Source organism: Dioscorea cayenensis, chromosome 19, assembly GCF_009730915.1.
Source record: "Dioscorea cayenensis subsp. rotundata cultivar TDr96_F1 chromosome 19, TDr96_F1_v2_PseudoChromosome.rev07_lg8_w22 25.fasta, whole genome shotgun sequence".
In the NCBI taxonomy this organism is placed as follows: domain Eukaryota; kingdom Viridiplantae; phylum Streptophyta; class Magnoliopsida; order Dioscoreales; family Dioscoreaceae; genus Dioscorea; species Dioscorea cayenensis.
The window spans coordinates 23,597,272-23,614,529 of NC_052489.1; the positions used below are offsets into that span (position 1 = coordinate 23,597,272).

General features: G+C 33.2%; 1 protein-coding gene across 1 annotated transcript; it reads right to left on the bottom strand.

Annotated features, from left to right (window-relative positions):
• Positions 1–518: 518 nt before the first annotated feature.
• Positions 519–2,459, bottom strand: LOC120250454 (NAC domain-containing protein 45-like). The gene is made up of 6 exons (XM_039259274.1): positions 2,256–2,459; positions 1,623–1,900; positions 1,295–1,516; positions 890–1,213; positions 761–789; positions 519–637 (listed from the first exon to the last, which is right to left on the bottom strand). Exons 1-6 carry the CDS (start codon positions 2,410–2,412, stop codon positions 625–627), a joined length of 1,023 nt encoding a protein of 340 aa, XP_039115208.1. The 5' UTR covers positions 2,413–2,459; the 3' UTR covers positions 519–624.
• Positions 2,460–17,258: the final 14,799 nt, after the last annotated feature.

A 17,258-nucleotide genomic window follows, 5' to 3' on the forward strand; every position in this document is an offset into this window, starting at 1 on the left:
ATATCCCTAATACTCTCTTTTCGTATTTTATTAAAAAAAAAATTGGTAGAAATTGGATTCATTTTATCAATGTGCATGTAAATATTTCCAACAAATATTTGGAATTGTAGCTGAAACTTGCCAATTTACATCTATCATTATTATTAATTATTATTATTTATCTTTATAAAATCTATTTTATTAAAGGCAGACGAAAAGTTTGACTGAATAAAGCCAACAGTAATATAAATCTGTGTGCTCTTATAACTTATTATTTTTATGAATTTCCTGAGAACAGGAGTGAGTACTGTGCTCACTTTTGAATTTTTTAACTCTATTAAGAAACAATAATGTGATTGTTAAAACATTAAACATTACTGATTGGGATTAAACAGCATTAATTCTAAACAAATTGAACATTACTAGCTCTGACATGTAGGTAAGTCAGGAAAGACCACTTCCTATTCAAAAACATTGCAAGTGACTTTCCAAATTAATAACACCAAGCATTGCCATGGCATGGATTAATAGCAAGTACTGAACTCTACATCCATTTCTCATCAGAAATATACTCTGGGTTCTTTCACTTCCCATTTTTGAAAATCATATACTGTAACTCATCTCTGCATACCATATAATTAATAATCATCTTCTACTCCTGCAATTAATCCACATTGATATAAAAATGTAAATCATATCATATTAACATAAATAAAATAAATAAATATATATATATATATATTGGAAAAACTAAGATGATAAATTTATCTAAATCACATACCTTTGTTTTTCCTCATGCTCGAAACCTATCTGTTAATTTGGACAAAAGAACACAACTTTAGAAACTCATTAGAGGAAATTAATTAATTATCACATCAAATAAACAGTTAGCAGAGAAATAAATAATCACCTCAAATACTGCATCATGATCCAAAGTTCTAATCCCACTAAACTCCGTAAACTCATCCTCTAATTCACTCATCTCTATCAACTTTGAGTACTCACCAACACCATCACAAACTGAACCAAACTGATCATCAAACTCCAAGTCTTGACATATGGAGTTATTGATCAGCAGTTCCTGAGATGCAGAAGCAACTGAAAGGATCTCTTTAAACAATCCATCATTTGCAGTCTTAAACTCCATAAGATCAACTTGAGGGAAGTCCTCCACTTCCAATGGTGGCAATGCAAGCCTGTGTTGCAGCTTTGCACACTCCAGTGCAACATCAACCTTCAATACACACACACACACACACACACACATAATCAGCTTTTGTCTAAATAAAATATAAGAGGAATTATGAGGTATTACCTCAGACGGTAGAAAAGATTCTTGAAAGCGCCATGTGTTGTCATCTTGGAGAGGATTGCTACTGAATGCCAACTCTTCATCTCTGCTTTTATTAGGAGGTGAAGGATCAAGTGTAATCCACTGTGAGTGTTGTTGATCATGAGAATTATTAGCTCCATAATGTGTTACAATCTTTGGGCCTAATGCATTCTTCTTAAATATGCGGCATAGTGCATATGCATCCTATAAGAATAATTAATAAACTTCATATATATATATATATAAGGATTGAAGAAGTTTGTGAGTGAAAAAACAGTAAAAGATCAGTTGTGGGTTGATTAATATATACATGTAAAGCTGAGCCGGTTTCACATTCTTTCTCATCGAGACGATATTCATGCATGACCCAATCGGTTCGACCACCATGAGGGGCTCGTCCTCGGTAATAAACTAGGGTTTTCTTCACTCCTACTGCTTGTTTTTGAGAGCATATTCTTCGGTCTTTTCCGGTGGCCTTCCAATAGCCTGCATGAGTAGCTCGATTTGTTCTTGATCCATTCGGGTATTTTCTATCCCGGGGACTGAAGAAATACCATTCTAAGTCCTTGCTTGGCAAGAAGGATTTCTCTGTGAAATCAAGTTCATGTTGATGAATGGGAGATTAAAAAAATAATAAAGAAAATTTGAGATAATTAAATTTATTAATTAAAAGTAACTGTATATGTAAAAATAAAGGTAGTTGGAAGATGTGTTGAATCTTATCATAGGGTACAAGGATGCAAACCCTAATACAGCCTTTTGCTTTAGGTTCACAGAAGAAGAAGAACATGTCATGGTTTCAAACATGCTTTATATATATATATATATATATGTACACTCTCTTTTATATATCTTTAGTTCATGAAGAAGACTTGCATACATATAAACATCTTGAAATTCAAGGTAAATGAAAAGCATTTATATATAAGGTATATATATGTACCTGGTAAGTCCCATGGTTCACATTTATAGAGATCAACTTCAGGAATGATCTCCAACTCAATATTAACTCCATTGATCTTCCTTTTCAGGTAGTATATAATGAGCTCTTCATCAGTGGGGTGGAATCTAAATCCAGGAGGCAAAGTCATTGGTGCCATATATCTATTTAACTAACCTTCTTCTTCTTCTTCTTCTTCTTCTTCAATTCTTCTTCTACGACCTTGTTTTCAATCTAAAACTATATTCCTATTAGAGAGAAACAGAAGCCTTCTTTCCAAATAAAAACAAGGAATTCAAGCCTTTAACTCTGCAAAGCTAAATAAACAATGGAAGAGACAAAAAGATAGAGAGATCAGAGGGATGCATGCATGCAGTTTGTTTCCAAATGGAAACAAGGAATTAATTCAGAACTTGAAGATGAGAAAACTGAAGAAAACTAAAAGAAAGAGAAATGAGAAGATGGCAAGGTGTGCAATACTTGAGCTTTATAGTGTGCCTTCATGTGTTTTCTAAGAGAGATTCTCGTAAACGTTTTCATGAAGCTCTACTTTTTTTTATTTTTTCTTATCTTCTTTGTGACTTTGTTGCCAGTTTTTGTTCTGAGGTTCATATCTCTAGTTTGTCTTTTCGTATGTAGGGTCCATAGGGTGGTGGGCCTGCTGACCCATGCCTAGTCAGCAAGAGCGGGAAAAGATGACCAAAGGTTGAGTGGGGCCCTTGTGGATGTTTGGAGACTTTTGACGGTTGACTTCATGTTCACACATGATGACAAAATAAGAGAAATAAGTACAAGCTCTATATGCACCAAAACCAAAAGTGTGTGTATATATATATATATATATATATGGGCAAAACATCTTTTATGGACCTCTATAAATAAAAAATCTATAGATGTTCAATTATCAATCATTGGATCGTGATATAATAGTCGATATTGATAAACAGTAATACTTGCACTGTGCAGTTCTAAACAGTGATTACTATAACTGTTATAATATTAACTATTGTTTATTAATGTTGATCGTTGGATACAGATGTAATGGTTGATAATGGACGTCTATAGATTTCTTATCTAAAGGCGTCCATACCTTTTTATATATATATATATATATATATTATATATATATAAGTTTAAGTTCTACCTAATAATAATAGTAATATTACTAATATATCAATTAAATTAAATTTATTTATTACAATCTTGAGATTATTTTGAATTTTTTAAAGGTATTTTTCAAGAGGTGATCAAAGTTAACAATTTTTTTTTTGTTTTATTTGAGTAGCATGAATAGCTAAAATCTCATTTTTAATGATTTCAAATTTGTGATTCCGAGCTTAAAGAGGAACAAGCGCAAAACTTCAACGTTTACAATCAATCACAATCTTCGAATTTCTTTGCTCAAGTTCTAATTAAAGAGAACATACAAATATAATTTTAGATTCAATAATTACTGCTTGATGTCTGCACTGACTAGTCAGCTCAAAGTTGATCTATACCTCTTGTTATATGAACCATCTCACTATATTTTTCACGTTTTTCATAATTGTCTTTCCTATTTCAATGTCTTAATTATTATTAGTGATGATTAAGACTAATTTATGCATATAATATAATTATTATGATTTATTTATTATTATTTTTAAGTGTATCTGGTTTGCAAATTTTTTAAACTCATCATAATATATTGAAAATTTTGGATTAGTTTACAAGTTCAAACATAAAATTAAATCACTTTGGAATTCCTAGTATTATCATTTGGCATTGGTTTTATTATGATCTATATAGAAAATAGTATTTTAAGCACTGGTTTTACTTGTTAAATTGTTTTAAAAAATAATGTCAACTTCGATTATGAACTCAAAAAAGTAACAAATATAAAAATAAAATTAATGTTTAACATACACTCACAAACTAATCTGACTTGGCTAAGTAAACCAAGTTTTAACCAAAAACAGAGTTAGATTTGTAAATATTTTTTTATATTCAATTTTCTATGTATATATATATATATTCTGAAAAGAAACATGCTTTTGGCACGTGCTAACATAGGATCCACGTGTCAGTACAAGATGACGTGGACTGGACCCAGGCCTTTTTGACCTGTGTGTATCTATTCCTTTTCCTTTTTATCAATCCATCTTTGGGTTCTTTTCTTTCTCTCCTTTTCTGGTTTATTCCACACCCTCACAACAAACCATACTAAATAAGTAAATATATATATATTTATATATATACATACATATTTATGTTATTAGATTAAAACAAAAATTATAAAATGGTCACGTAGTAAAGATCAAGGTAAAAAAAAAATTTAATGTTGATTTTATAATACAATAATTTGTACACATAATTTCTCCTTTTTTCCACATCTAAAAGAGAGAAATGTTTTAGATGATCATAAAATATTATTAATTAGAACCAACCATGAAACTTGAATTATTATTATTATTATTATTATTATTATTATATAACATTAATCAGCTCAGAAGTAGAGGTGCAGGCATGTATCATAAGGACATGAAGAAGACTAACAAGTTGTTCATGTTCACATGGTTCCTGAGAACATAAAGGAAAAGCTAGGTGTCTAGGCTTCTAGCTAGCCGGATAAAATAAAGGGAGATAAGATAATAAATAAATAAATAAAAGGAATAGTATTAGAACTTGTGTTGGCGTTGGGATCAATCCTTGAGTCAGTGTGCACACATTGAGGATCATGCATGGCTGGTTGGCATTCCAAAGCAGCAAGCAAAGTTATCAAACTTCTTTATCAGAGAGAAAAAAAATAATAATAACAAATTAAAAATGATCTATCAACAAGTGATTGTTTATATATATAATTATATAAAAGAAAAGGTTTGTTAATGGTTTTATATATACAAGCTTTGAGAAGCCATCATTACCAACCGAAAGCTTGAAAGTTAGCTAACCACTGGAAAAAAAATGTGTAGTAGAAGAAGAAAATAAAACAAGTATGTGGGTGGACTTTTAATTGTGTTTTTTGAGAATTAAGCTTGGAAACATTGGTCCAGGATTTAGATTTGTGAATTAATGAAATTTCATGATAGAATGTAAACTTGGATTAATGCTTGCTTGATAATTTTTTATGTATACATTAAATTTATGGTAAACCAAAAATGACTTGGACTAAATGCACTGATTTTTTTTTTTTTAATAAAATGGATATATAGATCATCAATTTAATAAACTAAGAAGACTTGTACAAAAATAAATAAATAAATACAAGTAAAATTGGATCCATTGGGTGTGAAGTTGAAATATAAATTAAAAACACATGAGTTAGATCCGATTACAAACATGTAGGCCAAACTTGATTGTTACCCCTAGTAGGAGAACCATTCGATTGCATAGTGATTGATTTATAAAAAATTTTGCTTGAATTGGTAAAGAAAAAACATATATTATATAAGTGCACTCATTTTTAATTTAGGTGAATTACTATTAAATAAAATAATAATAATAATAATAAATTAATAATAATAATAATAATAATAAATACATAGGAAAGGCAATTGAAAAAAAAAAAATCAAGCTTAGGAATATTTTTCTCATTGCACCCTAACCATTATTTTTCATCATGAAAGTAGCTCATAATTAACACAAGAAAACTTGAGTAAAAAAAAAAAAAAGTTGAATGCTATCATATCATGAGTTCATACTAGAAGCACTTGAAAGTCCACAAATCAAGCTAAGACTCAAAGATGACAAGGGTGCGCGAAGAACTTGCATGCATTCATGGACTATATATGTATGTATATGTCGTGTCCCAGCCCCACGGCCGGGCCCGTAGACAGATCGGTCGCATCCAATGGGACTGGTCCCCACTGGGTGCAAGGCCTCAGATTTGATATGGTCAGAGTTAACCCTGACAAGCAGAATATGAACAGTAATACAGAACCACAAATAGGATAATAGAAACTGAAATAATACAAGTATGGGCTTTAGCAGCCCTACAGGATACTGAGTCATACAAACAGTCTAAAGACCCAGAATATGCAATCAGAATACAAGTCTTACTCATACAAAGAAGTTCACTACAAAGATACTATCAGAGCAGGAAATACGACTCCAAGACACACCCCGATCCTAGACTTGATCTTCTCCTGCGAGAATAGAATTCACAGAGTGCATGAGCTACAAGGAACCAGTAGGATCGCAGAAATAAAAACCGCCAGAAATACAGAATTTTACGAGTGCGAGAGCCTACCTGGCTCCGAGCTACAAAGTCGGGTTCACCAAGTCTCGCAAACTAAAGCTCGCTACAATAATCTAACCCAATAAAATAAACTACACTCAGAAATAAATTCTTGGGCCGGGTCTAATCTACAACTAAGCCCCAAAGGAAGAATTAACAATCAATCAAACCACAGCTTTAATTTAAAAATCACTAAATAAAATAAAAGATTAAGCACCTAAGCCCCAAGTTTAAACAATGAAGATTCACTTAACAAACACAACAAGATTATTAAAATTTAGAGCAACTAGGCCAATTAAATCATCAGGACATCTCAATCACCATTTAACAAAACACTTAAAAAAAATAAACTATCATACATGATAAGAGGATGCCATATTTTAACAATTAGGCATACAAAGGCTGCAGGATAAACATGCATAATCAAATATATACACACACATATAATTTTACAAATCATCTAAACAAACATGCTTACACAGGTGCATGCTTAGACTAAATCCAGATATCATGCTCATATACAAACATAATAGACAGAACTTTAAAAAACATAACAAAGTACTTAAAAACCAGAAAATTTTAGAAAATCAAATACTACAAAAAAATAAAATAAAATAAAACCTCATGCAGACTTACAACATCTCAACCTACAACATTTAAATACAAATAAAGATTAAACTAAGAACATGATTACATGATTAAGCTAAAAATAATCAGAAATCTAACATATCAAGGTTGCAGGAACTCTAGCATAATTAAGTGTACATATATATATATACCTCCATAAATGTGTGATTAAATAATTTAACAAATGAACATGCTTTGCAGGAACACCAAGTCTACAAATGTATATACGTAGAGACATATGCATATTGATTTCAATCTCAGAGTATGATCACAACAAGATTTAAATTTCCAGTATAAAATCAGGGAAACATGATTCTAAGCAAGCAAAACTCACAAGAAGCATGCATAGAATCAAAAAGGTAAAGCTAGGCTCCCAAGGAAAAAATATCATGCTTACACCCAGTAACATACAAATCAAATTTGCAAGATCCAAACATAACCCAGATTTTGGTTTTAAAGATGCCAAGCAAAGGCCAAGACCACCATAAATACATATACATAAAAACAACAAGCTGAACCCCAAGCTCTCTAGAATCAAACCAGCCATTGCTAGCTCCTCAAGCAAAGTTACAACAATCTAACCTTAAAACGGAGAGATCGCAGACCCACCAAAAAGCTATAGCAGAACCACCAGCACACCCAAGCTTAGAGCTTCCAACAAGGAGAAGGAGAGAGCTTGAAGAAGAAGAAGAATACTAGAAGAGGGTGTTGCTTTCAAAAAACCCTTCTACCAACCCCGACAAGACCGGAGTTCACGGGTGAGAAGCCAACTTGTGAGGAAAGCTTGTTAGGAATCCAAGGATTCGGTCAAACGGTCAAAAGTGAAACAAAAAAAAAAATCTTCAGTAAACTTGGTCAACAAAACCAAGGTGACAGACATTACAGTATGTATGTATGTATAGCATTCAGTCATGGACCAGCTGGGAGCTGATCAGTCTGTGTCTCAAATCTTGATGCAAGAATTCTGAAGTATCAAATTAAGGAATAATAGAAAAGCGGGAAGGGGATGGAAAGATATGGTTCTCACTAATGACAATGGAGACATACATAAACTTCATTCTTGAACTCAGGGAGGTTGTTATCACACTAAGGGTGTGTTTGTTTCCATGGATTTCATTGTCACTGGATTTGTTAATCCCGAGAATTTTTAAATCCCATGTTTGTTTATAAGGATTTTGACTTTGCTTTGATTTTCAAATCCCATATATGAGGGATTGCAATGTTCGGCAGAAATGACAGTAAAACGAAATCTAGGACCTAAAATCCCGTACATGGGCTGTCACGTGAGGGATTCAAGGATTCATGAAAGAGGGGTGAGACGATCTCATCTTGAGCTTGCTTCTTCTCATCTTGACCATGTTTCAACTTGAATCCAAGGTGCCTGCTCTGATTTGTTTTAGTTGTAATCTTCTTCTTCACTCTTCTTTGCCTACTGCTTTGATTTACTGTTAAGCAAAATTCGGGAATGGCTTTTTGAGAAGGTGGTGGTGGTGGTGGTGAATGATGATATCTACATGATAAGGTGAGTAGGAAGAACTTTGAGGTTTTTAGAGGCCAGTTGCAACCCCACGTTCTTTTGCCATTCCTTCTTTCTTTCTTTTCTTTTTTCTCTGGGACCAAATCTACAGAGAGAGAGAGATATGGTTTCTTTGAAAAAAAATTTTATCTGCTATTTATTCAGTAATTTATCAAAACCATTCAGATAGCAACAAGAGTGTCCATAATGCACATGGGATGAACAAAAATCAATGAATTAATGATCACCAAAGTATCTACCTCAATGGACTAATTGATTAATTATTGTGTTTTAATTATGGACACTCAATCTATTTTTGGGGCTAGTTGATTAATTATTGTGTTTTAATTTTTTTAACCTAAATTATATTAATTAAAATTAATAATAATATTAAAAATAGTTTATAAATAACTCACTATTAAATATAATTGGGAATTTTATAATCAATAAATTAATGATCACCAAAGTGGTATTCTTAATATAATTATTAAAAATAAAAGTTAAATGTAATAAAAACATAATTATATTTTAAATTAAGTAATTACATCCATAATTAATTTTATTATTATTAACATTTAATTATGTATTTTTCATTAATTAAAGTTAATGATAACTTAAGGTGGGGTAATCTCACCAAAGGTTTTTATATCCTAGAAATACATTCAACCAAATACATATTTTCAAAATCTAGATTAATAAATCCTTCCAAACAAACACAAGATTTTAAGATCCAACATTTTCAAATACAGTTAACCAAACACTAAATTTGATTCTCCTGCATTTTTAAATCCAAAGATTTACAAATACACTGTAATTCAAAATCTACTGTATTTTCAACTACATCTAACCAAACACACCCTAAGAGCCAGCTAGGTGAGAAGGGTGGTTTGTTTAGTTGTGCAATATCTTTTGGAGTGCTAGATGCTGTCTTTGCTTAACAACAAATTAGTACTTCTTCTTCTTCTTGTTCTCAGTACTGCTTTTGAGTGATTTTTTTTTTATTTTTTTTATTTTTTTTTATTTTTTTGCGTTTCCAGCTCCTTTCGCAATCATATATACATCATGCATGTGCCATGCTGATGTTTGTTTTTATAATTAATGGTATACCTATTTGTTGATTTGGAGTATATGTTGATTAGTTTGGAGTTAGTGGCAGTGTACGTATTTATTTGGGGTTTTAGATATATAATTAATGTCTATCTTTTTTATCAATGCTTGGTTGGAGTAGGATTAGTGAACTAATTGATCTAGAAACAAAAATCTCAAATTCCTATATAACATTGAAAATTATATATATATATATATATGATAATTTTCCTGACATTAATTGCTCTAATTTTATAATAAAATTAATAGTTCTAATTTTTTCATACTCATCAGCGCTATGTTATCATCTCAAATGTGTGGCACACTCAAATGGTATTGTAGTCATGGGAACAATCATTTTATATGAATAGTTGCATTCTATTTAACTCAATAGTGACAGTGCTTCACAACCAAATTTATTGACTATGTTGTCATAGTTAAAAGACATTTATTTTATATCTTCTTTGTTTGCACCAACTCTTGGGTTGTGAGAGTTTTTTATTTCAAGAAATTGGAGGAAATTGAGTTATTGATATTCAAGCCCGTCAAGTAGTAAACTTCAAATTTTGTTTTACAAAAAAGAATTCCTTAAATGGCATTTAAAAAGGAGCGGTAGAACTTGGGAAGTCATTATCTGTAATGGTAGGCAGCAAGGAGGAGCCAACGACTTTGGATTTAAATGTTCAGCAAGTGAGGGGGAGGATAGATGGCATCTCAACAGCAAAATTAATGAACAACGGAACTAATAAAGTGGAAAGAGATAAGGCAACTTGGCTCAATAGCAGAAGAATGAAAAGGAGAAACACATGTCTCGAAGAGTTTGTTACAAACATCAGCATGACCAATGAGTGAAAAGGAGGAGCTCGATAATGAGCAGGTTATTACACCTACGTGTAAAGGGGCTATGAAGAGGGAGAAAGAGAAAGGACAAGGCAACAAAGATTAAAGAGAAGCCTTAGTGTTTTGGTGAAGCTCCTCCTAGCATCTCTGGCTACTGGCTTAGGAGGAAAGCTATTTTTCACTTATCTTACTGTTATTTGTAATATTTTCATTGGATCTACAACTCTATGAGCTTAGTTTGTTGGATTTCTGTTATTCATGTTGGATCTTCTGTTATTTGTTAATTGATACTCAATATATCTGAAAGAAAACTTGTTTGAAGTGTAATTCTCAGAGTCTGTAAAATTATCAAACACATAGCCACATTAATAGTGTTGAATTACCAGTATCTCAAGCTATGTTGTTAATGGGAGATCAAGATTCCTGTTCCTTAATTGCTACTAAGATGCAAAGCGATTCATTTGGATTTCCCACGTTTTGGTGATATTGATGTTCTTCAATGGATTTTTCAAGTAGAACAGTTCTTCAATTATTATGACATTACTTATGCTTATTAGTTAAAGATTGCATCTATCCATTTTGATGGTCCAATGGTTCGGTAGTATCAGATGCTACAGAAGACATGGATTATATCATCTTGGTCTCACTTGGTCAGAGAGGTTGAGACTGTCTATCGACTTTTTGCCTATGAAGATCCGAGTCATACTCTGTTTAAATTCACACAGGAGGAGTCAGTGATCCACTACTATTCTAATTTCAAAGCATTGGCCAGTAGGGTGGATGGTATCTCTCCTACAACTCTTCTCAAGCAGGACATCGATCGGTCGATCAATCTTGTCCTGGAAGGCCTGAGTCGTATCGGTAAGGCTGCTTGGGCTTGGTCATTGGGTCAACATAATTATATCTGCGGCCATTTGGACTTTAATCCTGTCACCTTTCGGAATGCTGTAATGTATAATGTCATCGATGACGTAACCCCTAACTATCTCAAATTAAAACACTAAAAAGAGTTAATTGGCATTCAGTAGGATTGACAATCCGATTGTAATTATGGCAAATTAATTCAAATTAAAAGCGGGATTCCTTCCATTGTTATATGCAATTTGGGACATGATTCCAGTTATATAGATTTTCTGGATAAGGAAGATAATATTTTTTTAAGAGAGTGGACCATACGCAATGCTCAATTCGAATTCAACATCTCTCTTATTTTCCAATCAGCGTGGACAACTACCAGTACTGTGGCTGCTACTTCCACTTGATTGACTTTTTTTAGTTTTGTTTCCCATTTCCTGCACTGGCCATGGACTTACAGACCGGGGAGCTCATCACCGCTCCTCAGGCAAATAATGTTGTGTTTTTCAGGGAAGTACACAATCCATTGTACTTAAAGGTAATCGAGCATATCAGTCGGCCTTTCAACAACAATTATGACGGAATCAACATTGAAATCAGATTCAACCATAACTTGTGGAAATCTTTGAAGTTGCACAAATGCTGGTTATTTTTCTTAATTTGGACCACATTGGAACCTTTGAGTTCCAACTTTCTTCATTTGTTTAAATTTCATGTAATGTGGTTCTTAAAGACTTTTGGTGTTATTTCAATTAATTCTGTAATTTGTGTTGTTGGCCATTTTGAATTGTCATTAATGTAGACCAATCTTCACATATTAAATAAATCTTTATTAATTGGTTTTCTGTTCTATAATCCTTTTTTATTAGTCATTAAATTTCTTCCTCACATTGGATCCATCTAAAACTGAATGCAAACCATTATTCATGGAATATACTAATACAATATTCCCTTACATGATGACATCGTACTCAATGATTTATACATAATTTTTGCCATTACAATCCTTACCGTGTACATATTAATTTTTTTTTTTGTTCTTCTGCGCCTCATTCACTTGTGATTTAATATTTAGTTTGTAGTGCTCCTTTACACATACCAATGTGACTTATCTCTCGTTTATTTTTCATCTTTACCCCACCACTCTCAATGAAATTGAAGGCCTAGCTCACATCTTTATCCTTTTTACCTGAGCTCGCAGCGTATCGTAGGAAACGAAATACGGCATTTTCCTGCTGCTGTAATGCATTTGCATAGTTCAACCATACTTGCGAGTCTTCTTCAAGTGTTAGGGCCATGCAGATTCCCTGTATACAATTGAATATTGTATTTGTTCAATATATCTTGAATAATATAAACATAGCAAAGATCTCCTCTTTCTCCATTGTGTTTAAATTACTTGGTACGCATCACGTCTTTATATGATACATATTCTTCTCGTTAAGCCACTGCTTCGTCGAAATCTTCCATCGGACAAAACTTTTATAATTATAGCAAACATAACTGACATGTGGGGTCCATTGCCCATCCATGTGAAGACTTGGGCGGTCATCTACTTCGAAGCCAAGATCTATTTTATTAATAAATGGAAAGGTCATCCACATGTGTTAACAGTACCCTTTTCCTATACATATTGCGAGACCTTTAATTTGAACCATCGAATCATAAATCAACACGTGGCAGTACAGACGAGGGCGGCCATCAGTGGATTTTTTAAGTAGAACAGTTGTTCGATTATTATGACATTATTGATCCTTATTGACTAAAGATTGCATCTATTTATTTTGATGGTCCAATGGTTCCGTAGTATTAGATGCAACAGAAGACAGGGATTATACAATCTTGGTCTCAATTGGTTAGAAAGGTTGAGACTGTCTATGGACTTTTTGTCTATGAAGATCTGAGTTATACTCCATTTAAACTCACTCAGGAGGAGTTAGTGACCCACTACTATTCTAATTTCACAGCATTGGCCAATGGGGTGGATGGTATCTCTCCTACAACGCTATTGCCCTATTTTATTAGTGGCCTAAAAAAGGAAATTCAAGGAGATGTTATTTCATGGAAATCTGACTCGCTAACTACGACTTTTACATTGGCCAAATTATATGAAGAAAGATACTCAAAAACTTCTTGGGGACTTCCTAAGAAGACTACTTTTCCTCAATATATTAATTCAATTTTTGGTCTGCAGAAACCTGCTATGGGGCCAATATTCCACCACAAACTTTACCAACTCCAATACTTTCTGCGGGGTCACCAGTTGCTACAACTCCCGCATCAATGCCTAGTTCTTCCAATGGAACACCATCCTTTCGGAAAATGACTTTCAATGAAATGCAATTGTGTAAAGCTAAAGGATTATGCTTTAACTATGATAAAAAATATACCCCAGCTCACATATGTAAAAATAGGAGATTGTTATTATTACAATGGGAGAAGGAAACTTCTGCTGAGACTGTTGATGAAACTGAATTTTTGGCGGCAATTGATACACCGTCAGATGATAATTCTCCTAAACATTCTTTAAATGTAATGAATAGTGCACCAGTTTCAGGGACAATGGGGTTCATTAGATCTATTAATGGCTATGTAGTTGTTGTTTTATTGGATAGAGGCAGTGATGATAGTTTTATCCAACCCCGGATTGCAAATTTTTTAAAGCTTGATGTCCCACCAACGAATCCTTTTAAAGTCTTGGTGGGAGATGGTAATTCATTGTAAGTTGAAGGGTTTATTGAAGACTTGCAGATAAAAATTCAAGGCCATGTCTTAAAGCTACCTATATATTTGTTGTTAATTGAGGATATTGAGGTGATTCTGGGTGCAGCATGGTTAGCCACTTTGGGCTCCATATTGTTGATTACAAGGCTAGATCATCTCAATTTTTTTAATAATAATAATTTTATTACCTTCCATGGTGACAAGGATGTGGGTCCAAAATTAGCATCACGACATCAACTGCATAGACTTTGTATTTCTAAAGCTATTGCTAAATGTTACAATATTTCTGTTCAAGATTCCATCACTAGCACACATCAACAGATGCAATCAAAGCCTCCAAATTCCATTACTGACTTCTACTTGGAATTTCCTACTAACATGCCTGAATCCTTAAGGCAATTATCGTTAAAGTATCAAATTGTATTTTCTCTCCCTATTGGACTTCCTCCACCAAGGGATTGTGATCATTGCATCCCATTACGAGTTGATATACCACCAGTCAAAGTTAGCCCCTATAGATATCCCCACAGCCAAAAATTAAAATAGAGTCAATGATGAATCAAATGTTGCAGGAAGGCTTAATTGAACCAAGTATCAGTCCTTTTTCTTCACTAGTGTTACTTGTCAAGAAAAAGTATGGTACATGGTGTTTTTGTACCAATTATAGGGCCTTGAATGCCATTAGGTACCATAAAGATGCATTCTCTATTTCTACAGTGGATGAATTGTTAGATGAATTGAGTGGAGCTCAAATTTTTTTTCCAAGCTAGACCTCAGATCGAACTGGTTATCATCAAGTTTTGGTGCATAATGAGGACAAACATAGAACAGCTTTCAGGATTCACCATGGCCATTTTCAATGGCTTGTTATGCCCTTTGGGTTATAATTAAAATGCTCCAATAACTTTTCAAGCTTTACTAAATTGTATTTTCAGTTTTTTAATGCGCAGACATGTTCTCATATTTTTTGATGATATCCTTGTTTACAGTAAAGATTGGGATAGCCATTTATTACACTTGGAGCAAGTCCTCATCACTCTACAAGAACATAAATTGTATGCTAAATATTCTAAATGTTGTTTTATTCTATTTCAAATTAAATACATGGGTCATGTAGTATCAGCAACGTGTGTTTATATGGATAAATCTAAGGTGGATGCTATTTTGCAGTGGCCAACACCAACTAATGTCAGATAATTGAGAAGATTTCTGGGACTCAGTGCTTACTATAGAAGATTTATTAAAGCATATGAACTAAAAGCTCAATCAATGATTGATCTTTTAAAAAAGGACTCATTTCTGTGGACTGTAGATTCTCTATCAACATTTCAGACTCTTAAAGACACCATTGCTTCTGCACCTATCTTGAAATTACTTGATTTTTCTCAACCCTTCATTTTGGAACTGATGCATCTAAGATTGGCATAGGTGTTGCATTAAGCCAAGATCATCATTCTATAGCTTATTTCTCCAAATGACTTTCTTTGAGCATGCAGAAATAGTTAACCTATGTACAGGAAATTATGCAATAACTGAATTAGTCAGCAAATTTTGCCATTATCTTTATGGCCATAGATTTATTATAAGAACTTACCAAGAAGTATTGAAGCATTCATGTCAACATACCATTTAGACTTCAAAGTAGCAATTGTGGCTTCCTAAGTTACTTGGGTATGATTTTCATATTGAATATAAACCCGACAAGGATAATGTGGTTGTAGATGCTTTGTCAAAGTGCTTTTCATTGCAATTGTCTTCACACATTCAATAATCACAGCTGCAAAACCCTTATTGTCTGGCTATTATTCAAAATATTTAGTCAACTGATTCTATTAATGACAAGGGTAAGCTACTGATTCTAGATAATCATCAATTGAAACAAACATTACTGCAAGAATTCCATTCTACTCCTATGCTAGGATGGCTCATCAATTTTTCCAGAAGGGCATGCTCAAGGACATTGCTGAAATTTGTGAAATCCTGCCTTGTGTGTCAAAAAGCAAAATCTAATCACACTCATCCTAGGAGTCTTCTACAACCTTTCCCTATTCCACAACAAATATGGGAGGATCTTTCAATGGACTTCATCATGAGGTTACCAGTTTCTATAAGATTCTATAAGATTTACTGTTATTTTTGTGGTGGTTAATATGCTATCCAAATTCGGCCACTTCATTCCATTAAAAGCAAATTTTTCTAGCGCTATCTTGGCAGAAGTTTTTATTCATCATATTATAAAATTGCATGGAGTTCTAAAAACTATAATTAGTGACAGGGACAGAGCTTTTCTAAGCCGTTTTTTAAGACATTTGTTTCAGGTTATGGGCACAACATTGTCAATGTCTTCAGCATGTCATCCACAGACGGATGGTTAAACTGAAGCTTTGAATAAATGCCTTAAATTATATCTGTGTTGTTTTGTTTCAGACAATCCAAAAGCTTGGGTTGAATTATTACCTTGGGCATAATTTTGGTATAACACTTCTTACCACTGCAGTGCAGAATTAACCACATCCAAATTAGTGAGTGGACGTGATCCTCCAACTTTGATTACTTATTATTCTAATGAGAATGATTCGCCAGAGGTTTCCATATTAATGCCGAAACGAGATACAGTTTTATCCCAATTGAAACATAATTTGTTGAGGGCCTAGCATCGGATGAAGAAGTTTGCTGATAAACATCATACAAAGGTCTCCTTTGAGGAAGAGAACTGGGTATTTGTTAAGTTACAGCCATATTGTCAACACTCTATTACTTTGCGTAGGAATGAAAAACTGAGTATGAGGTATTTTAAGCCTTTTCCAATTATACAAAAAATTGGTGTTGTTGCATATAGGTTGCAATTGCCTAAAAGTGTTGGTATCCATCTAGTGTTTCATGTCTCTTTTGAAGAAATGTGTGGGCGATCACACTGATTATAAGGCCACATCGCCATTAATTACCACAGGACAAGGTCATATCCTTCAACTTGTTGCGGTGCTACAATTTCGCAACATTCTCAAAAATAGCATCTCTGTTTGTCAAGCGCTTGTGAAATGGGACAGTTATGTTGTGGATGATACTTCCTGGGAAGATTGTGAGCTCTTGCATTCTTATTTCCCTCACTTAGACCTTGGGGACAAGGTCATTGTAAAAAGAG

Excerpts from the sequence above, each read along its gene's own strand:
- LOC120250454 (XM_039259274.1), bottom strand. The coding sequence starts at position 2,412 with ATGGCACCAATGACTTTGCCTCCTGGATTTAGATTCCACCCCACTGAT. Across the intron at positions 1,901-2,255 it reads TGAACCATGGGACTTACCAG|AGAAATCCTTCTTGCCAAGC; the intron begins GTACATATATAT and ends TTGATTTCACAG. Across the intron at positions 1,214-1,294 it reads AATCTTTTCTACCGTCTGAG|GTTGATGTTGCACTGGAGTG; the intron begins GTAATACCTCAT and ends TGTGTATTGAAG.